The sequence below is a fragment of the Anneissia japonica genome, unplaced genomic scaffold (assembly GCF_011630105.1).
Source record: "Anneissia japonica isolate Jap-2015-1 unplaced genomic scaffold, ASM1163010v1 scaffold287919_len575428_cov197, whole genome shotgun sequence".
NCBI classification, from domain to species: Eukaryota; Metazoa; Echinodermata; class Crinoidea; order Comatulida; family Comatulidae; genus Anneissia; species Anneissia japonica.
This window is the reverse complement of record NW_022718751.1, coordinates 200,814-226,060: the sequence shown is the minus strand read 5'-3', so window position 1 is coordinate 226,060 and position 25,247 is coordinate 200,814. Positions and strand designations below refer to the sequence as shown.

General features: G+C 32.9%; 1 protein-coding gene across 2 annotated transcripts in view; it reads right to left on the bottom strand.

Moving 5' to 3' along the window:
* Positions 1-21,803, bottom strand: part of LOC117110598 (serine/threonine-protein kinase PLK1-like) — a 44,496-nt gene extending 22,693 nt beyond the window's left edge. For both annotated transcript variants that reach the window (XM_033253353.1, XM_033253354.1), the window contains exons 1-3: positions 21,568-21,803; positions 17,858-18,034; positions 721-828 (exon numbers count right to left, since the gene is read on the bottom strand). In XM_033253353.1, coding sequence (XP_033109244.1) covers positions 721-828; positions 17,858-17,953 — 204 coding nt within the window. In that variant the 5' untranslated portion in view covers positions 17,954-18,034; positions 21,568-21,803. The remainder of the gene's footprint in view (positions 1-720; positions 829-17,857; positions 18,035-21,567) is intronic.
* Between the last annotated feature and the right edge of the window lie 3,444 nt (positions 21,804-25,247).

The window sequence follows — 25,247 nt, the reverse complement described above, 5'->3', positions numbered from 1 at the left end:
ATTTAAGGGATTTGGGAATTTGCTCGATTGCTCTCTCTGTGGTTTATTTTATCTGTACTTTTTATTAGGTCTTTTTAATCTTTTTGTAATTATATTATGTTTTCTTATACCGTACTGCATTTTAATGTTTATAATATTTTTTAAAAATTATGTATATAGAATTGCGATATTGTATTTTTGTTGTCATGAGGAGAGCCCCTCGACAGTAGATCTTCTACTTTTGGGCAATCCTGCCACATGACAACAATTACTATTTTTGAAATTTTATATTTGTATATTTTATATATTTATATCTGGCGAAATAAATGAAATGAAATATATATATATATATATATATATATGATATATTTTCATAAATCATTACTAATATTAATGATGGGTAAGTATGTTAGTTTAAAGAAGGAAACAATACTTAAACAATATAGTATCTAAATAAATTAACCATATAAATAACAGAGATGGAATATAAGTGAATATGAAATAAAATTAAATGAAGCAAAAAATTAATGTGAACTATACATTAACAAAAAAACAGAGATAACATATCAGGTCCTAGGCCTATAAGAGCAAAATGTGGTACCCTTTGTCACTGATACCGTACTGGCTGGTGCACAGCATATAATAGGATCCCTTATGAAACTGCTGAATGCCTACAGCATAGCACCATTCCATGGAGATGAGCTCCATTAATACATGCAGATTTACATTGATTCTTCTCACCTTTTCCCACTGGTTCGGCTTCGCAATCCTCGCCTTTGAAACTATCTTGCCAGCATACAGTTTACCTGTGCTCATCTCTCGAAGCTCGTAACATCTTGCAAAACCACCCTATCAGGTATAAGAACAACGACAACATTCTTAGTTTCATCTCAAAACATTCTTTGTAGTGCCAAAAATGTGATTTATTCTTTAGTGCAAAATAGATAAACTGTAACTCGCTACTTACCTGTAACCTATTCCTTTTAATTTTCAATAATTTGTTTTATTGTATTGTATTATACCCCATTATTGTTTTTAATCGTAAAATCAATAATCTGTTATGTGTTTTTTTGCCATCTTAGATGCTTGCTCAGTGATCTAATTTCAATGATATTGAATTTGAGTCTCAAAGGGTCTTGCTTAATTCCATTCCTTAAAATGAAATCTTCAAGCATTTAAATTAGAATTGACCATATAATTACTTTTTCATTACACTATATATTTGTAGCATATACCTGAAACCATAAGATAAATCAAATTTTTTTATACTTAGAATTAGTTACAAAAGAGAGTAAATTTGAATTTTTAACATCTTGACACAATGAAACACTTATGCAGTATTGTTCAACAATTTTTTTTATGAGCACAGAAGTAATGAGGCATCATATACTAGTACAAACATGATATTAGAAACTGAAAACAAAATTATATTTTACCTAAGTTAGGTAATATAATATTACTGTCATAAAGATATGTGTTTACTAAGGTCAGTCAAGTCAAAATCTAAAAAAAAACCCTTAGAGTTGGCCCTTTCTTTTATGGCAAAAATATATTTCTTTCTTTAACATGGAAGGACTACAAAACATTTGTTTGATATTTAAAAGAACGCATGTTTGGACTACAGGAAGTCGCGGAGTCTTCCAGAAATCGGAAAGACCCCCCCCTCTATGAGCAAGCAAGAATCTCCTGAAAAATAACCCATCTACCACAAATTCATGATATCTGCAAGTTTACACCAGTTTTTAATAATGTATTATCAATTTTCTTCAGGAAATCAGCACCAATGGGTATCACCATCCACATCAAAATATAATTAGATGTTAAAGAAAGCTCATTTAAACAGAACTCCCGGATGTGGATTCTTCCAACCCTTGTCTATAAATTTGATTGATCTTAACCATGAATTTAGCCTGGGATGAGTGAGTTTGACAGTCAGTGAACCTTAAAACCCTAGAGAGAAAACAACATCCAGACCCTGAATCCAAACGTCACAGTGTATGGGCAACACAATCATTATTATTGCCTAATATCAGGAATAAAATATCATCTCTCTCACTTTCAGATTAATTAGATTAATTGAAGATGGCATAGGTGAGAATCAATCAACTTTTATGTATTTATTTCCATTAAATCCAACAACTTATCTCTTTACAGGATGAAACCTTTGTGATGCTCTAGGCCTATAACACATTAAGAGGCTTAGTTTTTAAGTAAAATTGTATTATAGCTATTAGTAAAATTTCTGGCACTGGCAAGGTTTGAACCCTAGAACCTGAGACCGGGAGGCATGCTCCTTAACAACAACTGTACTTTTGGAAAAGATGAGCAAATGAGCTCTAGTTAAGATGCTCAACAGAGTAGAACTGTAGCTCGATGGTTGCCTGCCCAATAACCCAGGCTCCTAGGTTCAAATCCTGATATACAGATCATTAATTCCATTACTGAACTGAAAAAGTATTTCAAAATAGAGGAAAAAACCAGGCAGCCTACAAGTAGTTACTTCATTTAATATCAGCAGATATTACATAAATCAAGGTCATTGAACTTTGATCTCTCTATATCGTGCCAATTGTAATTGTAACACAAACTAATTTAGATTTTTTTATAGACCCAAGATGAGCATGGCTTCAAAGGACCACAATCAACAAGGTTGCCACGGGCAAGTACTATTTCTAGTATCAAATTATCGATTCTGATTCTATGTACTTTCTAAAGGTATCCATTAATATATTCATGAAAATGAGCTGTTAATGAAAAAGAATTTGGAATTCTCTGTACTGTACTTTCAGATCAATATTAACTTTGCTAATTCTGCTAAAACGTGTGCACAATATACAGTTTAGTTTTTTCTCTTTGTTCTTTTCTGTTCTATCAGCACATAGAGAACTTGGTATTATGTGCTATATAAATTCAACTACATACATACATGAAACCAATTATATTTACTGGTATTATTCAATAAAATTACCACCACTATTTTAGATTTATTTTTATCCATTGTCAAATTTATTACCAGTATATCATATATTCATATTATTATACATACTTATTTTTTATTTATTCTTTCTTTATTCTGAAATACATTTTTTAAAATTTTGAAATACACTTTCAATAATATGTAGGCCTAATAGTTCCCAAAGTGGATACACTTATCTTATTTAATTACTTATTTGGTCTTTCAAACATTATGTACATAACACATTACAAAAAAAACCCTGAAATTTGGGGAGACCAAAGTCACATAAAGTGAGCCAAATCACTGTAGATAAAATGGTTGATTAAAAAAAAATATCAACATATGTTTTGTTTTCTTTCGAATATACTCTTAGAATGCTTGCAAAGAAATATAGAAAACTATACTGAAACCATTGATGACAATTTGTCTTTCACTAACAATGCCTTGAAAATAATGATATTCTTTTTGCAATTATGAAAATGGTTGAAGCAGTTTCTCTCCTATTAAATGTTACAGTAAGTCTAAAATAACATTATATTCTGCAGTATACATACTGTAGTTAATAGGATAAAATGCTCAGATACTGTCACTCAAATAGATAGTAATTACTTCGTTTTTTTAGCAGTAAAGGCTCTGCCATCTTCTACTTATCTTTTGAATATATAATGATCACTGGATATTTTTCATAATAAAAATCTGCATCAAATGATCCTGATTGCAGTAATTATCTACATAGCTAAAAAAAAAAATATCTTCACTGTTGGCAATGTCCCAAAAATATAAAGAATGTTGGCAGTCTTTAGAACTCCGATTTACTGTAGCTCATTATTATTCTATGCTTCGCATTATTATCTCTGCCATTGGACCTAAAAGGTATGGAACATACATAGCTCATTGGGGCAGGCAGAATTCCATGTTATTGCTAGTAATCAGTACATAATCTACAATTTACCCGCTTATACCTTGGGTAGGAAAGCCCCTTGTCCAAGGACACAAGTGAAATGCACAGTGACATGGTTCAATCCCCAGACTTCACATTATTATACCAGTCATTGGACCTAACATATATAAAACATACACAGATCATTGGGGCTGGCAGAATTCCATGTTATTGCTAGTAGTAATCAGTACATAATCTATAATTTACTCACTTAAACCTTGGGTAGGGAACCCCCTTGTCCAAGGACACGATTGAAATGCACAGCGAATGGTTCTATCCCCTGACTTCACATTATTATCCCGGTCATTGGACCTAACATGTATGAAACATACACAGATCATTGGGGCTGGCAGAATTCCATGTTATTGCTAGTAGTAATCAGTACATTATCTATAATTTACTCACTTAAACCTTGGGTAGGAAAGCCCCTTGTCCAAGGACACAAGTGAAATACACAGCAACATGGTTCAATCCCCTGACTTCACATTATTATCCCGGCCATTAGATCCTAACATGTATGACACATTCATAGCTCATTTGGGCTGACAGAATTCCATGTTATTGCTAGTAATCAGCACATAAGTACTCACTTAAACAAACTTGGGTAGGCAAGCACCAAGGGCACAGGTGAAATGCACAGTGAGTGTTTCATTTTTCATTATCATCTTCCATAGATTTGATTACAGACAACATCTTAAGAGAATTGTAGACATCAACTCACCTGAGATGAGAAATTAAGACTGGATACACACAGATGCATTATGAGGAGGAAGTAAGGGTATAAATCTCCAAGAATATTTTAATTCAATAGTAAATCAAGGAATTAATGTGAATAAATGGACTTGTGTGTATTATTTTAAATAAATAGTTCCATATAATATGGAGTTATATTATTACAAGTTATAATAGTACTGCATTCTGAATCTAAAACTGTTTGAATTCTTAATGAATGAGCAAAATATTAATAATGTAATATGCAAACACTGCTAACTGAGTTGGATATAGAACCATCTGAGTACATAGAGCTCTCTTGCTAGCTTTAAGCTAATTATGGTATGTGAGTTGACTTTGGGAGAAATTCACCAGGTTAGAGTTGATATTCACTCACCTGCACCGCATACACGATGACTCATGCTTTATTCTAATCACCGGCGAGCCAGCGATCGCAAGCTAGTAATCACACGATTTGATGGATCGTGCCAGCGACAAATCAAAGAGGATATAGGATCGTTCATATAGATCTATTAGCTAATGTATTTGTTTAACTCGGACACGATTATTTGGCTCAAAGAAGACAAGTTTTTTGGGAAATTTATAAGCATATTAGCATTCATTAAATTAATCGTATAAAATTATCTACAATTTGTATGTTTTCTGTGCTATTTTCTTTACCAATATTCCGAAAGCAATGTAAAGAAGAATAAATCACAAACATGAACAGCATTAAACTGAGGCCTGTCAACTGCAATAAATTCAATAATGTTATTAATGTAATAAATTTCCGCATCTTATAGCACTTAATACTTCAAAGTAGCAATACGCTTCACATTTCAGAATTAGTTAAATTTTAACGTGATTTTCGGTTACAGTAATTTGTAGGCTTTCAGACACAGACTGTAAATTGATTTAAAAGATTTTTCTAGAAGAAAGTTACAATTGAGTGAAAATATGGTATTTTAAAAATCAATGGCTAATTTTCGTTAGGTGAGATTTTTTACTACCTTGTTTCGCAAAACTTATTATTTTAAAGATCATCAGAAGAGGGGCGGAAAAAAAATGAATTAAATTTTGTTTTCTTATTTAACCCTACTGGAAGAAGACACCATAGTTACCAACCTGAGAGAATATTTTTCTCAATATTGTATTTAACCTCAATTTTATAATAATTATACCAAAAGTTTTTTAAAGAGAAAATCTTTGCAACAGTATAGATCCTGGAACAGGAAGTCAAGCCCCTAAACATCTAAACCGTACATTCCCTTTTTACTCTACAATAAGAAATAATAATTAATCTTTTAATTAATCTTATTGATTATGCTTAATGAGCAAAAACATAATAAACAATAACTTCTTTAGTAGTAGAACTTGTAGGTAAGTTCACAACTCCAAAACGCTGACTCCAGACAATGGCTGATTACACCCATTGTTATGCAACAATGTATTGTAAACTCACTTTTCAAACAATGTACAAGTATTAACCTTCCAAGACTGTTCAGTACCAGGTACCTAAGTGGTGTTAAGTTTCATTGAGTAACTGATGTTGGTTCATGGTCATTGATAACATAAACACAAAGTTTACAAGAAGAATTATCCTTTTGTATGACCATGGTATGACTACAGATGATTGTAAAGACCCACTTCTTTATTACATTGCAAAGCAGATTAAGTTTCCCTCTCTACAAACTTTATGATACCGACTACATTGCAATACATTTCCTTTAGTAAGCAAAAGATACTGTGCATTTGCCAATGTAAATGGAACTTCCTTTTGTGTAAACAAACAATATTACAAATAATGACATAAAAGAAGGACCTACGCATTTCAGGTTAAAAATAACCTACTTTTTAAATCAATTTCTTGCTGAAAGAATAAAGGACAATAAATCATAGTTACTCTAGATTTAGACCTACATAAAGACTTTACAGAATGCAGAAGTAAGCTTTTGTTATAAAAAAAAAACCAGACTGTCAAATGCCATTACATATACTACTAAACAAATGAGTTATGTAGGTCTACCTGTATACGTTGCAATATTTTATCAATTGTTTGTAGTACTTGCATAGTCTCTTGGGTCCTGTACTTGTGGAAAGAGGAAATTTGCTTCATTGTTTTTGTTTTTTTGTGCATTTTAAAAATTCATATCTATTTTATATTTATATGCATGTAAACACATTGTATGGCATCCTGTTATTGGCATAGATGTGGTTTTTGAAAAAAAGAAGTATTGGCACGGTGGGGAACAGTGCAATGATGTGTAATTCTATTTATTTGCTATACTTTTTTTAAATTCTAATTTTGTTTTGTTAGATCCTAGGTAACCTCTCTGGTACAACACAGCTGAATGTTAAAAAACAAAATACACTTGTCGGATAAAGTAGTAGATTGTCTCTATACTACTTAATTCATTACTGGCACAGTTGGCACTGCTCTGAGGTTGACACAGTCCCCAGGGACCCAAAACAAATTGTTACTCAACTAAGACAAATCACGTCGTTACAGCACACCAATATTAAAATCAAATGCACACAGAAAATAAAAAAAATTAAAAAATCTAAAGAAAGCAAAAGTTTTATTCATAAACCATGTCACGAACTGCATATATATACAGATTTCACATTAGAAAACTGGATACTCTCATGCTCTCTACATTTTATAGTAATAAATGCATATTACACCCTACATATTATTCAATTGCCAGAAACAGATGTAGACAGAATGGCATCACTGAAAGCAGCTATCGACTAATCATCTTATCACCACCAATTTAAGTTTCTATACAAACAGCTCACTTCCTACAAATCACATATTCATTCGATCGCTAAAGGGGAGTAGTTATTAAATAATCGCTATGACCGACTGCATCGTTAATCATATCGCCAGAATTTCTATCAATTAAGAGCATTTTTCTGAGCACCGAGTTATACAATAGGCTTACTGGTATACTAGCAAGCTGGATGGATGATATAGTAGAGGATTCAATGCTGGGGTGTCTTTGATAGGCTTTTTAAACATGTTTGTAAAGTGGCTGAGAGAGAGAGTACAGTATTATACTTTTCAACATAATTTATTTTAAATAAAAATATGTAAATTATTATCCATTATTATCAGCGAGTGACTCACTTCGGGATGGAATCGCTATGACGCTCTACAGCATAAATGAAGCTCTGTTCGCATCGTTAAATTTTATATTATTTTATTTAGTTTTATATTCTAAGATTCCAATATTGCATTGGAAGGACACTTATAAAAACATACAAAGAAAATTTTGTACACTACCATAACGAAGACAATCAGAAGGACCCTCATGGAGAAAAAATAACAATGTAAAAAATAGAATAAATAATATTAGCTACAAATTTTAGAACAATAGGTGTCCTGAAATAAACTAACAATCAACAATAAAGGCAATGATGCACCTTTCCGGCAAAAACAGAAGGAAACTGCTGTTTGCCTACTAAATCATGAGCATATTATACACTAAGCGAGCGTCCCACTCAAGGCAATACTTAGTATGGATTACTAGTAGGCAGAATATAGGCTCAGAATTAAGCCTAAACTAATCCTATTGATTTAGGCCTCTACACATTGTTTTTGTTGCCTTATTGAAAGGTAATTATTACTGGGTATGCTGTAAAAGACAGTGGACTTAATTTCTGGTCAATGAATTTTATAAACAGAATTAGACTTCCTGGATTAAAATTAGTAACAACATATGGGCAGCGGATGGCTTGGTGTAACACCTGTCTCTTATACACATCTAGATGTGTATAAGAGACAGGAGTTATACAATAGGCTTACTGGTATACTAGCAAGCTGGATGGATGATATAGTAGAGGATTCAATGCTGGGGTGTCTTTGATAGGCTTTTTAAACATGTTTGTAAAGTGGCTGAGAGAGAGAGTACAGTATTATACTTTTCAACATAATTTATTTTAAATAAAAATATGTAAATTATTATCCAGCAGCGAGTGACTCACTTCGGGATGGAATCGCTATGACGCTCTACAGCATAAATGAAGCTCTGTCCGCACTACATAGTTACCAACCGTCTCGCATCGTGCGAAACGGTTTCACATTTCAATGTGATTGTGGATGAAACATGCATTTTGTAGAAACACATATTATTGATCATAAATTTGTCACGCATTTAAGTCAGATGCGTGATAACGAATTATCACAAATTTAGGGGAAAATGCATTTAAAATTAGAATTGGTTTTGTTAAAAATATAAAAACGGTCATGCAGTAACTTGAGTCATTATTTCATTTCATTTCATTTCTTTAGGCACGAGGGCCAAGGATATGCCAATAAGTGAACTTAATCACTGTCCTACGTGGCATATCCATTTGACAACAGGGGACTTAATGGACCAGTACACCGGGGTAACCCCCTACTCTTCTCGAATGATGTACCGGGTTCTTTAAAGTGCACACGAGCCAAATTCGTACACTGGGCCTACGGTTTAAAGTCCTTATCCGAGAAGACTTGTTCCACCACCGGAACCATTGGCGAGTGAGCCGTTCGAACCAACGCCGATATTAGAGCTGAAGGTCACGGTGCCCCTGACTTAACAATCAACTCGGTTAGAGAGCTTTCGTTATCTTGTTTGAGAATCAATTCACCGAGAAAATTTCTCTTTCCCGTTTATGTACTCGGACCAAACAGATGCCAGCTTTTGCTTTCTTGTTTCACATTCTCTGAGAGCCCAACAATTAGTGGCAGAAAATTGTAGCTAGGAGGCGTGTGCGGTCTTATGCATTCATTGTCACAACCGTTGATTATGTGACTGAAACATGCTGAAGCTGCAGTTGTCAGCATCAAACACGCCCACAGTAAGAACAGTATATACGTGAATACCTATTCATTTTTGTTTGTTTGATTAATGAAATATTTGTGTACATAGTCTGGATGTTCAAATTAACCCAGTATTGTCAACAAACACTCCCTGAAACAGCTTAAAAATGCTCAGATCATCGGAGCCCCCGGCCCCTAGTGTAGTCAATCGCGCATTTCAATTCTCTCAGGTTGGTACTATGAATGACACTATCATGTTGTTTTGACAATCTTTTTGTGATCTTCCTACACATGGGCCTAAAAATATCGTACCATGCTTCAATGGGCATATCACAGGTATTTGCCATATAAATCTATTTTAACTATCGTAAAGTCGTGTCCACACTAGCAAATATCTTTGACAAAAAAATGTTGTATGCCCATATATAGTCATGATCTTGCATCATGACCATATTTAAGCAAATAAAATTTGATAGTTTGGATAGGACTTCAGTATTTGATGAATGAGCTATACGTGAAAAGGTGTAGAGAAAGTAAATATTTAGATGTATTAGTAAAGTCAGTCAAAAAACCTAGTGCTCTTACAAATGAAGGAAAAATATTTTTCTAAACTCTTACCTAAGAAAAAAGAGAAAAAATTGCTGACCAGTGATGCATTTCACCAACGATTCACAAGAAATGATTTATTGTTCCTTTTTGGACACATAAAATGAAAAATAAAAAATGCCAATAAAGAAATGGATATTCTATACTAAATGACCTGCTTTTGAAATTGCAGAGCACACTTATAAGCAATTTTAGATGATGCGAATACTGTTGTTACTAAGTGCTTTAATAAAATAAGGAACTAATATTATTCGACAATGAGATAGATAGGCCATGGTACAGTAGTACAAAAAAAAAAGCATGTCAAATTTAATATATTGCAATATAGCAATACAATTGGATACTGAGAATTTTTGTTTTTTGCATACATAAATAACAAACAGTACTTCTAATGCAAGTACCTCATATGCCTAGTAATAATATAACATAAAATCTATCACCAATCTGTAGGAATGTGTGATCAGTTAATTTTTAATGGAGGTAAATAAATTTAAGGACCATCAATTGCTGCAGACTAGAACTAGCATTAAAAGAAATTTAACGCTGGACTACCTCTGAGCTAGTAATATGTCAAAATGGCAATACTAAAGTTTCTTTACAAGAAGACATTAATTTTGAGGTGGATACTATGGATGAACATATTGTAATGGATGAACATGAGACAAGTACATAAACTATAAAATATTCCATTGATACATGCTAAAATAACAATGATGGTAATTAAACTCAAATAACCTGCTCTAGGATACAATAAAGTATAGAATAGCAAGCTTTTAGTATGCAGTAAAATACAGAATGACTATTAATATCATCATAGTCCAGCATTTAAATGTTTTTTTTTTGGTTTTGCAGAATGCAGGTATATTCCTCTACAATACTAAAAATAAACACATTACAGCAAAATATTATGATTTATTTTTCAGTAAAAATTATTGCTCTATTATTTTAAAAAATATAACTTTAGTTATATTATTTTAATATTTCCTTACTGAATCAACAATGTATCATTAATATAAAATACTTTTTTCTTTATTGTGTATAAACTTAATTTTTAGAGCATGTTGGTATTAATTGGTCTGGAATGAATCCTTTCCAATGTACTGTAGAGTTCATTAACATTATGAAATTGGGCCATAGTTGATGCAAAATCGATACAGATAAACTACAATATAGCACAGTATAAAATGCAGAATAAGCCTACAGTGCATCCTTGGGAGGAGGTAATGACAGACAGGAAGGAAAGAATGGGTATATTCATACACACTGTCTTTTAAATACTTTCTTCATACTGTGGACAATGTGCGTAATACTTTAGACTTTGTCAAGTGTTTTACACAAAACAATGGTCAACACAAGGAATAGGCTTCCAGCATGTAAGCGCATCATTTATCACTAGCATTGAGAATGGTGTCTACTAATTCCTATGCAAGTACGTATGACAAACACAGCTTCGTGGACGGCAGCACGACTTTGAAAAAAAACACTTTGTAGAAAAAAATCTGAAATATACTATAGCATCATTGAAACTTTAGCAGTACAATTCCATTATTGTATGTTTGCTTTTGTGAAATTTTTTGACCTTGTTAACTAAACAAACTTACAAAATATGAGTGTTTTGGATGGGCATTGTAACGCACAAGTTGTCTTTTCATATTTTACTTACCAAGTTAACAGTAATATGCTTTTATCTAACTGGATATATAGTAATACTAATCAGTGATATAAAAACAATATATTCCTACCACCATTCTATATTCAGTATTATTGTCAACCTCCTAAAAAAATATATAGTAAGAAAATTCTTTAAGTGAACTAATTTTTGTGATGCTTTTGGCCACTAATGGTTAAAATTACATTTAAATTTATTTGTTCATTGCTTGTTTATTCATTTATTCATTCATTTATTTATTTATTCATTCATTTTATCATTCATTCATTCCTGCATAATGTGACTTATTTTTAATATCACAGCTTGTTGTTATGTATTATTCACTCAATAAATTCAACAAGAATAGCGATGCAGTCTTAAAGAGCCATTCAATTTAAAGGGCCCTCCAACACAGAAAACATGCAAAAATTGTACAATCTTTTAAGAAAACGAAAATTGTAATGTGTAAAGTATATTTAGGTCAAAGATAAATGGATAAGATAAAGCTGTCAGGGTAGTGCAATTAACATTTCATAACTTAGAATAAAATGCTGGAATAAAGGAGCACCCAACTTAAAAAGGACACATACAGGTATGCAAAATTTGACACTCACTTTTGAAAGGAATTTTTTTGTCTAAATTTCAGATTCAAGTTGAATGAAGAACTGGCTTTTAAATTTTATATTATTTTATTTAGTTTTATATTCTAAGATTCCAATATTGCATTGGAAGGACACTTATAAAAACATACAAAGAAAATTTTGTACACTACCATAACGAAGACAATCAGAAGGACCCTCATGGAGAAAAAATAACAATGTAAAAAATAGAATAAATAATATTAGCTACAAATTTTAGAACAATAGGTGTCCTGAAATAAACTAACAATCAACAATAAAGGCAATGATGCAACTTTCCGGCAAAAACAGAAGGAAACTGCTGTTTGCCTACTAAATCATGAGCATATTATACACTAAGCGAGCGTCCCACTCAAGGCAATACTTAGTATGGATTACTAGTAGGCAGAATATAGGCTCAGAATTAAGCCTAAACTAATCCTATTGATTTAGGCCTCTACACATTGTTTTTGTTGCCTTATTGAAAGGTAATTATTACTGGGTATGCTGTAAAAGACAGTGGACTTAATTTCTGGTCAATGAATTTTATAAACAGAATTAGACTTCCTGGATTAAAATTAGTAACAACATATGGGCAGCGGATGGCTTGGTGTAACACACAATAAATAAGTACATAATCAAGGTTATACAAAGGTCAGATATAAAAGAAAAATAACCGCAAAATTTGAACCCAGGCTTGTAATAATACACTTGCGCTTTTTTTTCATCCAATGTACAAAATTGTTTTGTTTCTAGATTCACAGTGTAAAAAGATCAATCAATTTCTGCAAACGTTTGGAATAATAGTCTGTTCATCCTGTTTGTTTACGCTACAATTAACATTTCATCCCGCATTCATCAATTTTGCAGTTTGGAATGAAACATCATTAACTTGTAATCATCCGAGTCTTGTCCATGCATTCTCTCAAGCTATTGGCAAGCACCCATCCCTCGGTCCATCGTTGGATGTCATCGATGGCAAATGGGAGAAGAAGTTTGGTCATACCACATGGAAGTAAAATGTTAAAATAGTGTATGCACATTTACTTAGATTACAATAACTATACTGTCCTCCCTTGGATTCAGAAGTCTCTAGAGTTATGTATTTTTTATAAAGCCCATTTAGACTGGAAACTACAAATTTAGTATTGCTTTGAAAATATTGCACCATCCAATCCAAGCCCCTTCTAATTCATGACCACTCTTTCACAGACCCAAATCAATCTATTAACACGAAACTAACCTTCGAAGTAGAGATTGAGACATCACCCTAAAAATTGTTGTGGCCCAAAGTGGTCTTGAATTGGAAGGCAAATTGTAGTTATTGAGAGATTATGGCTTAAATTTCTCTTTGCAAAGATAGAGCAATAAAACTCAAAATGGAAACTATTACTACAGTAGGCCTAGAATAACAATGACTAGTTGGCTTGAAATCATCTAATTAATTTTTGAAGACAGTTAAGTTTCATATTTACGTTCAGTGGAGAGAGAGAGTTATTCAGTCTTCCGTCAAATCAAATGGATTGAACCAAAAAACATAAAAATGCTACCACCTTATCACCAAGATCGGTTCATCCAATGGTAGTAGATAGATACAGTAGATATTTTATTGACAAACTGGGGATAACAGTCGTCCAACATGGCATTACAAATCAAGCATAGTAAAACTTACAATAAATAATATACTGTTTCCTTTATAACGCAATAAACTTATTTTGACTAATTTTCACCGGCTTTTAAGATTTCAAAAATAAATTTAATTTAATAAAGAAAAAATATCATTACACCTTATACCCATGTTCTGGCATATATGGGCGGTCAAAGCGCATTCACACAAAACATGCAGCTCCGTTTGTACTTTTCCACACCTACATAACCGCTCTTCTGATTTGGTGCGGGATCACCGACCTGTTTCAATTGTCGCAAATGTGAGTATGTTAATCTTCCATGCTCTGGAACAGTATGATCTAAGTACAATACATTCCCTGTATCAAATCACCTATGGTAGGCCTATAATTTTTAAATGTTTAGCATATAATGTAAACAACATCATTTTTGCTCTTAAGTTTTTCATGGCAGCAACATAACAAATCAATGCACAATAATCAGTCGATGCTAATGGATCAATTTCAAGCAGTGATTCTTGTGTTTGAATGCTGCTAGCTAAAGCAGTACTCAAAGTCTCTTTATCACTATACATTTATGTTATGATTCAAGGACGACAAAATTGCATGTCAGTATAGACTTAGAGTGCAAAGCAACCATCAGTTTTTAGATATTGTGGCACGGATCACGTCATAAAAAAACAAATCTAGACTGATCGATGTATAGTAGATACTCATGACAAATAGTGGATTTATAATGTCTCTTTATGACTGTATTATTCAGGGCACAAACAAGGATTTTTTTCATCGGTGGTAGCATGTACCATATATTCTCAAATAATATGAGGCTTAAAATAGCAAATTACGATAGAAAGATAGGGGGTTGTCTTATACACGCAACATACAATTTATTTGAATTGTAAAATAATGTTCGTCTAATGCGTGGATTGTCTGTAACACACAAATTTACTACTGAAATGAAGCTACCAACTGCTAGTATGGTCACTATGTATGAATGCCATACAAGATGGTTGTTGTTTAATCTGTCAATTAAGTTTTAATTAAAGCTTCAATGAAATCCATCAACTTTACCTACAGTAGAAATTGGATTATATGGCGAAGGAAGAATTCCAATGGTGAAATACTGTAGGGGTTGTATAATTTGTCTAACGTACACAAATCTTCCAAAACTCTTCTCAAACTTAGGGGTCGTCTTATAAGCGGATTGACATACGTGAGAACAAAGTATACGGTATAATTCACTTTAATGTTCATTTTCAATCAGTGGATATCTTCTGAAAAAGCTTACCAACCTTGAAGCAGCTCTATCTCCCACTCCTGTCAGACACTTGTGTATGTCTACATTCTAAGTAGGCCTACATAATCTATTGTATACATGATGCATGATCCTTGACAAATAAAGAGGATGTTCATGCAGTAAAGGTAGTGAGGGATTAAGCTTTTGAACACATTTTCCCTGGTTTTTTTCTTGTGTCCTTGGGGCAAGATACTTAAAGCCTAATTAACTTATCATTCCAATAGGATGTTACATTTTTAGTCAGTCTTCATTTGCAAAAAATAGGTTAGTACAGATTACAGGGGGAAAAAAAGAGGACCTACTGTATGTGTTTGGCACGTCTACATTATTGGCTACAGTAGAAAACTGCTTGTTATGGCCTGACACCAATACTATGTATAAATAAATATTAAGGTTTTTCTTGAAATGTCAGTTTGGGTGTGGCCCTCAGTGTAAATCAAAAATTCAATTTGATTCAATTTAGTCCGCTGACCCATTTTTATGCCCACACATGTTCTATACAATGATGCTGTAGTGAAAGTGGCAAGAATTGTATTCACTACAGTATATATGGATTAGTTTGCAAGCCCCAAAAAGTATATTATACAGTAATAGGTTTTGAGGAAGTGGATTTAAACTTTATTAGTTAAAATGGAACTTGTTCAATTCATCTTCTATTAGCATCTTCTGAACCTGAGGTTGATGATGATGTCATATACTGTACAACTGATACAATTACTGCTCAGGCAGGATACCTTATAGCTGAATCATTCATTAATATAGCAATTAACGATCTTACTAGATCTCGTTAATGAGAGGATATTCTAATATTTGAGATTAAGATCTGCACGTCTGATTAATTAAGGAGAACCAAATGCAATTGTAGGTAAAAATGCTGGTTTTTAGTGTGAACATAAAGGTTAATAATTGCAATTAAATCGTGGTTAAATACCTTAAAATAGAAGAAACTAAGCTTTGTTATTTGAGCACAGTATATTTAATACTTTAAGGAATACGTATTATGAATATGAAATACCATTCATGTCTGAGATCCTAAATAAACATGTTTTAGTGAATAAAAAATAAAAGAAAAAAATATATTAAATTAAATACAAAATAAATATTAAGACTAGCTGAATTAATGTATTCAACATTTTAGCATAGAATCTTTATTATTTTATATTTACTTATCAATCTCATAGCATTTGTATAGCAATGAATATAGCATTGCATAGCAAATATGAATATCAGAAATAAAGCGACTCCGGTATACATAGACATATTATGCACATAAGGAGGTCATCAGACACCAAGAAAGGCTAACACACTAAACCAGAAGGTTAAAGTGGTATCACACTGTATTGATGAAAAGTATATTAGAAACTCTATTGATCGTATTACTGAAGAGTAATCATAATTATTTATCAAATTTTTTATCTTATGTCTTGCATAGAATTCTAGTATTGCCAATGTATTTGTATTTTACAGAAACGTTTGATCAGACTTTGTTTACTCGTTTCAAACCCATATAAGGCGAGGCTTTTTGTACACCATGTTTTGCAAACCTATTTTTTATTTTTGTAAGAGAAGGGCGGAAAAACAAAATTTTGTTTTCTTAATTAGCAAATAGTTTTGACAAAAAAATTCAGACGGAGGAGAAAATAAAATATTATTGGTTAATGTAAAGAGTGTAGCAATGGGATGGTTAAATTCTTTTAATTTATATAATTAGGAGAAATACTGTATACATGTCTTAGTTTTGGTGATTTCAAGGCAGCAGCAGCAAAATAAAATGTAATTCTTATCCGAATCAACATTGTTAGCAAGTGGCGGGTTCACTAAACAAGGTATAAAAAAGTCTTGCCTAATTGATGAAGATGACAATGATTTATGAATATGATGATAATGATATTTCTTGATAATGATAATAACAATGATGACGACAATGATTACGATCCATGAGACGATTCATGATGACAGTGATGATTTATGATGACGTCGATGATGAATCATGATAACAATGATAATGATGTCTTAATGATGTCTTGATGATGATAACAATGATGATGATGGGGATGATGATTACGATTCATGAGATGATTTATGAGGACGATTCATAATGACAATGATGATTTATAATGATGATGACTTATGATGACATCGATGATTCATGATGACAATGACGATTCACAATGATGACGATAATTATGACGATGATGATAAAGCAGCTTTTTTATAGCAAATCATGCCAACAAGACCTCTATGTATTAAACAGGCTTATACTATCTCTCGGCTCGAACCAATCGGCGTTTCCCATCTGTCTTGGCAATATACCAGTTTTTAAAGAAACACTTCCGGTTCATACCCCTGACCTACAACCTCATGTTCTTTGGAAGACAATGTTCTATTTAATTCTTCAGTTTGCATTTGATCAAACACTGTTTAGTCTGAGATATAAGTGTATGCTCAACAGACAAACAAACATTAATACTGTTTGCATGAATTGTAGTAGTTAATATTTCATAGATGCAGGCAGTGTCTGATAGGCCTTCTTGGTTAATTCAACAACAATTTTCATCAGGAATATATTTAAACAATTTACACATTGATTTGTTAGAATAGTGATACAGTTTTAAAATATCAAATAATTGGTATTATGAAATATTTAATAATCGATCAATCAGTATCGTCATACCTTCCCAAGAAGACGACCTCTTTTGTACTGTTCCCCAGACTCAGGGTTGATGACTATGTCACCTACAATTGGTTGCGGTTTCTTCTCCGACCCCATGCTGACAGTTTCTCGACAGTCTTCTTCACGTTTTCAACTGAAATGTGCAACTTACAAAGCCCTTGTCCACATCAGTGTATTCTATTGAAATGAAAGATATTTTTTATAAACAAGTTATGAACATCATTCAATATCTTTATAGACAAGTTATATATTATCTAATATTTTTACAGACAATATAAAGAACATCTATTTTTAATGACCATTGGGTACTGACGTATGTACAACTACAGTAGTTGATGTCATCTACATGTCTTTCAGAATAATGATGCATCTATTTTTATTCTTCAATATATGGAAGCTGTCAGTTCACTGTCTCAATTTTAACCTTTTCCTTGAAAAGAACGCAACTAAGAAAACCATGTACCTTTGAGGTTATGCTTCATAACAGTTGAGAATGTATATAAACTTGCTGAATAATACATAAATATTGATTATTTAAAAGGTTGCATGCTCTTGTTAATAATTTAATATTCAAAAAAAGAAAGCATACACAAATTAAATTAATCTGAGAATAGCACGCACTCAAAAAGGAGGATTATATTATCATCTGGCTGAATACAAGGCTAAAATAGTACTGACAATTATGGATACAGGTATTAACAAAATATTTTTAACATTTATTTATGCATGGGAGGCAAAAGCTAGATATAGCAAATAATTATAACCCTGTCTTAAAAGTGACAATCACTATACACATGATGCTACTCTCATTTATAAGGCCCATATGGAGACTTCAGACTTTCTCAAAAAGTCTCAATTTAAGTTTTGTTGTGAGATAAAAACTTAGTGCAACAAAATTTAATTCGAGGAAATCAAGATTAGAAGGCAAGCAACTTAAATACCACAAAACAGTGTCATCCCACATTAATTAGGTTTTGGAGTACAGGTATACTGTATATTCAGTTCAGATAAAAATGGAGTGAACATAAGTTAATTCATGGACAACTCAGATACTAAGTGCCTTAACAACCTACAGTAACAGGTACGCATAACATTCAGTATATTTATTTGTCTAAAATATCCATCCATCTTCTAACCTACTTTAGCCATCCATCCATCCATCTATCCATCTAACATTTAAAATGTTATTTCATATGTATTTAAATTTTACTCTTAAAATATTATTCACTATAACAAAACTTTTCTCCTGGTGATTTTAAAGCAATTCAAGACGATAAAATAGACCCTAATTAACAAGAGAGGATAATAAAATAAACTTGACCTACCTACATCATTCTTAGCCAAGAGACTAACCAATTAAAGTGTAGTAAATTGCTTTTTTATGACTTATTGAATGAGAAATAATCAAATCATTTTAGGATTCGAACCCCGGACAAAGTAATAAGATGCAAGCATCTCAACCACCAATCTCCATATCACTACTGGTTATCAGTTGCTTGCAGTCAAAGCAAATGACTCATTCAGGAAAATAAAACTTTTTTTGTATGATACGGCCACACGCCAAGAACAAAACTATTACGTTTCAACTCCTCCCTAATGAGAAGACTTTTAATGAGCAGCTGATAATTAAATGTCATCATCAACAAATCATGTACATATATGTGAACAGTAGTACTTTACTTAATACATTAAGAGATTCTCAATTACTGGGTTGGTCTAGACAACGCAGCAGGGTGCCAAGGGGATAGAGGTAATACCGCTAATATGATGTGATTCATGAGTCGTTTCTTTAGCCCGATGGGCAAGTATGGCCCATGTCTATTAGACTGGCAGCAGGTGCCCAACACCAGAATAAATGTCGGAATCTACCAGATTCTTGGATTTGTTCTATAGTCTCTAATTTTAATACTCAAGTACAGATTATAATTTAGGCCTCTAGAAAAAAAATTAGAAAAAATATTACTTATTTTTAATAGCATAATTAATGGCTTTTGAAAACTAAATTGTTAGACTAATATAAATTAACAAAAGTCGTATTAATTCAAGTCGTATTCTCCCATTAAAAAATCTAGTCACATACTATAATCATTCATTTTAAATTAGTTTATTTTATTAACAAATTTTGTCAGTACCTCTGTTTTAATGTTGATAAATTTATCCTGTCCAGATACTGTACTATACAGATTTTTAAATTAAATGAATAATAATATTTACTGAAAATGTTTAAATACCTAATAAGGCATTTTAATGTAGGCCTAATGTATGCTTTATCTACATGTAAACAGCAGGTTAACCAATTTATTTCATCACCCACACTCCTACATTGTATAAGATGGAGTACAATATATACCATATTGATCAGGTATTTGAAGTTTACAGCATTCATTACATACAAACTCAAGATAATTAAATGAAGGTATTATAAATATGTATTACTGTACTCAAATACACTATTCTTGCAATGTTGTATTATTAATTATAATTGTATGTAGGCCTATGGCAAGTTTTCATTATTTCAATAGTAATAACCACATCTCTGTATCTGTTCTTAGCAAACATATTTTATCAGAATCATATTCTGAGATAGCATTAAACATACACAAACCCCATATAATGAAATTATGATAACAATTTACTGTGCTACTATATATCGGGTAAGGAATTTCGATTGAAGATTTGATCACAATCAGTACAAAGTACAGTAAACATACTGTAGTATTAACCGTCAAGAGGTTGTTCATGAATGCAGATAAAACATTCATAACAAAATAACACCAACGGTCACCAACGGAAATTTGAAGGCTGACCTTACTCCTTGCGAGCTACAGCGCATGCTGCGGAAGAAGTAAACAACACACTACGAAAGTATGAAAAAAGTATGGTATGATCTTCATTCATGTCATCCTATTAATTTTTTTCTTTGCCCCGAATTTCCCATGGACGAGCAATCAAATCAATGAAGAGGTCAATTTGGGTCACTGATGGGTCATGACTAACACGGTATTGCGTTGCAGCTGAAAAGTGTACCACAAAACATGCATTTTTAGTTTTGTGGCCCATTTCCCTCCAGAGTCTGGATTAAGGGTTTATGGCTGACACCACCACCAGAACAATTCCCATTGAAAATAAGTCTGCAGACTTTGTGGGTTATCCTTGGTGCAAGTTTCACACTGAAGAAAATCCAAACCAACCCACCGCCACCGGTGAAATTTTAAAAGTGACACAAAAAAGTACAGGTTGAAGAAATACATACAATACAATATTATTATTAACATGGTGTGTTGATAGGTAAACGAATGTTAAAAATCAGAAAAATGATGTTGAAGTCATGATGATATTGAGCAATATTAATGATAATGATATTTGAAACAAATATTGGCAACAGGCTCATGCCAGTTTGAGGGGGAGCTACTGAACAGCCAGCACCAAGGGCATTTGAATGTTCCAATTAAGGAATCTAGGCCCTAGCCTACGCCTAGCCTAGTTCATAAATAATAAATTTTCTACTATTGATCGTCGTAGTGAATTAAGGACGAATTTCATTGTTAAATGATAGCAACTACATCAATATTGTTGTTTTCACTAATCCGTAATGATCACAGAACTCAACAAGCCTTGCAAAAACAAGCATCCATGCCAAAAATTGACAAGGGCAGTGAGTGAGTGCAATTGCAAAACATTAAATAGCGGAAATGCATTGGCGAGCCTACCTCCATCATCTATCAGCGCAAGCTTGTTGGACTGCTTACTGGAAACGTTATGCAAGAAACAAAGAGTGCAAATACTTCTTTAACATTCACCATAAATGTTGATGATAAACTGTTAAAATTCAACCCCTTTTCAGCACTCTAAAGGTAACAAACAGTAGCTCTCTACTGTCATAAACCTCCCAGGTAAACTCTAAGCAAAGCACTATGCTACACACACACGCGACGTGCTGTTGAACATCTATTGATTGTTACGGTAGGTCAAGGTTTACCATCAACAAACGTGTGTGTGTGTAGTGTCAGGACATGCAATCTGATTGGTTGAACAACTTAAAACTCTCGACCAATAATAACTCGTGTTGATATTAAACTATTTTTAATCCTTTTATTAATAAAATATTGTTTGTTTGTTTGTTTGTTTGTTTTTATTTCGAATCCAAATACAATACAAAAAACAGAGGAATACAGAAATGACTGGATTCAGGACCACCCAAAATCCAGAACATATGGATTAGTTTCCATTGGTGATAATGATAATTATAATTATGGTAAGGATGAATTTAATTATAATGATGAGGTTATGATAATGATAACAACAATGATACTAAACAACACAAACAAAAATAATTAAAAGAAATACTATAGAATAAATGTAGTCCTATATAGGCCATTTTATCGGATTTATTTTGAAGCAGGGGACTTCCAGCAACGATACTAGAAACACAAGATGAGTTCTCCACAGAAAAAAAAAGGTTTCCCCGAAATGCATGGTGGGAATACAAACAATTGGGCGCCGCGTACGACTGGATCCAGCGTGACCACTCACAATTTTTGATATACCCAATGACTGGGTCGAAATTACCCAAGATTCAGCAAAAATTGCCCAAAATTACCCAAGCTTCCGGAAAATGCATTAAAATAAAAAAAACCCCGTGTTTTTCGCATGTATAGTTTCCCTTTTAGTTCAATTTATGAACCATTTTTTATTGTAATTGTTTGTGTTAATTATTAAAATTAATATTCATGAGGTGATAATACGGATAGAAAAATACGCCCTCAGTCGGCCAGTGTTATCAGTAGATCAGTGATCAAGTTTTATTATGTAATGCATTAATTAGGTAAGATCAATGGCAACGCAAATCACAAAAAACACTTCTGAACCCAAGTTTATAGCAATTAACAATGTTATGTGCACTTCGTTGAGTTTTGCTTACTTGGATGAACTGAAATATACTTTGTTACTTCTTAATTCTTCCTCTATGACAAAAATATTTAATTTTCTTAGTAAAAATAAAATACCCAAGGATTTGAACGGAATACCCAAGAACCCAAGTCAAAATACCCAAGATCTTGGGTAAATACCCAAGCAGTGGTCACACTGACTGGATCTAATAAACTTCTGCGTGCCACCGTTACATAAATGTGAATACATTAACCTCCTTTTGCGGAGGTTGAAAACGCCGGACTCTGGTTACCGTACTCACGCGAATAAGCGCCCCGTTTGAATAACCACCCCTACTATCGTGAAAATTCCCTTAAGCGCCCAGTTTGAATAAGCGCCCCCTTCTAATTTGAATAAGCGCTAATTTTTTTTAGCAAATCAATCAATCCTGGGACTGTGGTTGTTGGCATGATTTGAGCTGTAGAGTGGAAACACATTCTTCTTCGGTCAATGTATCAAAATAAATATATTGCTCTTGGACAGATGAGAGCTCCGATCCCTGGACAGACAGTGTATTTCCAACTTTACTCTTTTTACATATTTCTCTATGCCTAGTCCTACTCCTCTTTTTCTTTTTCCGACCTTTAGCACATTCTCATCTGAGTTTTCAAAAAAGAAATACAAAGATCCTGCCATCCTGCTAATCTCAATCGGCCGATGGCCAACAAGCTAACCACTACCCACCACCACTAATTGCATCTGCTATTTTGTTGTTATGTGAATATTCACGCATTCTTGTCATGAGCCATGTTCTCTGTACGATTATCTTTTCTAACCACCATTCGTAATGTCCTTATATAATCTTTCTTCATTCAAAAAGTGCCTCTTGAATTTAATAATTTCCCATAAGAACCCCTCGATTTTCATCTATTTCCATAAGCGCCCCTCAATTCCACTGTTTTCATAAGCGCCCTGTTTAAATAAGCGCCCTCAGAAAGGGCAACAAATATTTTAAGCGCCCGGGCGCTTATTCGCGCGAGTACACGGTAGTGTGATAAAGTTTTCTCATTTTCTCCATTAATGGAAAAAGGAGGGCGCTGTGTGCGTCTGGTTATACCTAGCAACAAAAGGGCGCCCTGTAGTCTGGACCAAGTAAAGTTTTGTTGTTATTGTTATTGTGCTTTTTATTATTTATGGTCGAATAAATAAATGGATGAAATGAAATGAATTCTTGTCTGTCTGTAAATTTAATTGATTCATAAATATTATTTCTCTCAGTGCATCTTTCAATAGTAATAATCGGATGATTTATATCTTTTGGAATATATTTTTTGGTTTTAGTGTTAATACAATTGTGATATCTTTAAGCGAGTAATTAATTCCCGTAATTCATCGATTGAATAGTCCTCTATTAACAAAAGGTCGGAATGGTAGCCAACCAAACATTCATTACGCATATGCGTATTGAAATTGCAATTAAATGAAAAAAAAACCAAATAAACTATTAGGACGCTCAGCTAAAGATCTATCTAAACAGGACATAACACTATGGCCTTAACAAACCATTCTGCCCTTTATATTAACACTTTACTAACAGAAAAATATGGAATATTTTGAAAATCGATAATGTTGCAAGACGGAACATTGAAGGAGAAGAAAATAGGCTATTACCAGTAGTAGGCCTGACGAATTTAGTTAACGAAAAATTTAGAAACGAAATAAATTGATATTTTGCAAAACGAGGCTCGTTTTCGAAGTTATAAGATATGAAAAAAAAATAAATAAAAGGGTCACACTGAAGCCCAACTTCGACAGGATTAGGCCCTATACACAATGAACTTTAACATGAACAAGTTAATTCCTTTGGCCAAACTCTATTATTGTCATGTCATTAATACTTGTATAATTGCATATTACAGTTGATTTGTATTATATAAATATAAGCTAAATAGCTTTCGCAATAGAAATAAATGGTTGAATCATGGACCTTTTTATAAGAATAGGCCCTATTATAGATCCATCATCCCGAGTTTAATTTTGTTTCCGCTCGACCTCTGGTATTGATCCGCCCGAAACAGAGGTATATTTGGTATACCAAAACGGACTTCGGTCATGTTCCAACTCCAGAGCTATAATCAGTGGCGGATCCAGTAAACGGAAAGCTGAATATTCATAGATTTTTCTAATATAAAATATATGAATTCCCATTGGATGAAAAACAAATTCACCATAAAAAAAAAACACTAATTTCAATATGAATTAAATGAACAATCCTGTCGGTTTGCTATTCATTATCCACCATCAACTAAACTGCCTTTAAAAAAAAACTGGCTCGTGTGGGAATCGAACCCACGACCTTCAAAAAAATAAAAATAAATAAAAAAAAACTTGCACCGTGTGGGAATCGAACCCACGATCGCCGAGTTTACTACTCCTGATCCAGCATGACTAAACGGAGGGAGGTAAACCGCGGCCCCTAAGCCATAAATGCGATAAACCTAGTACCACACCAAGTACCAGT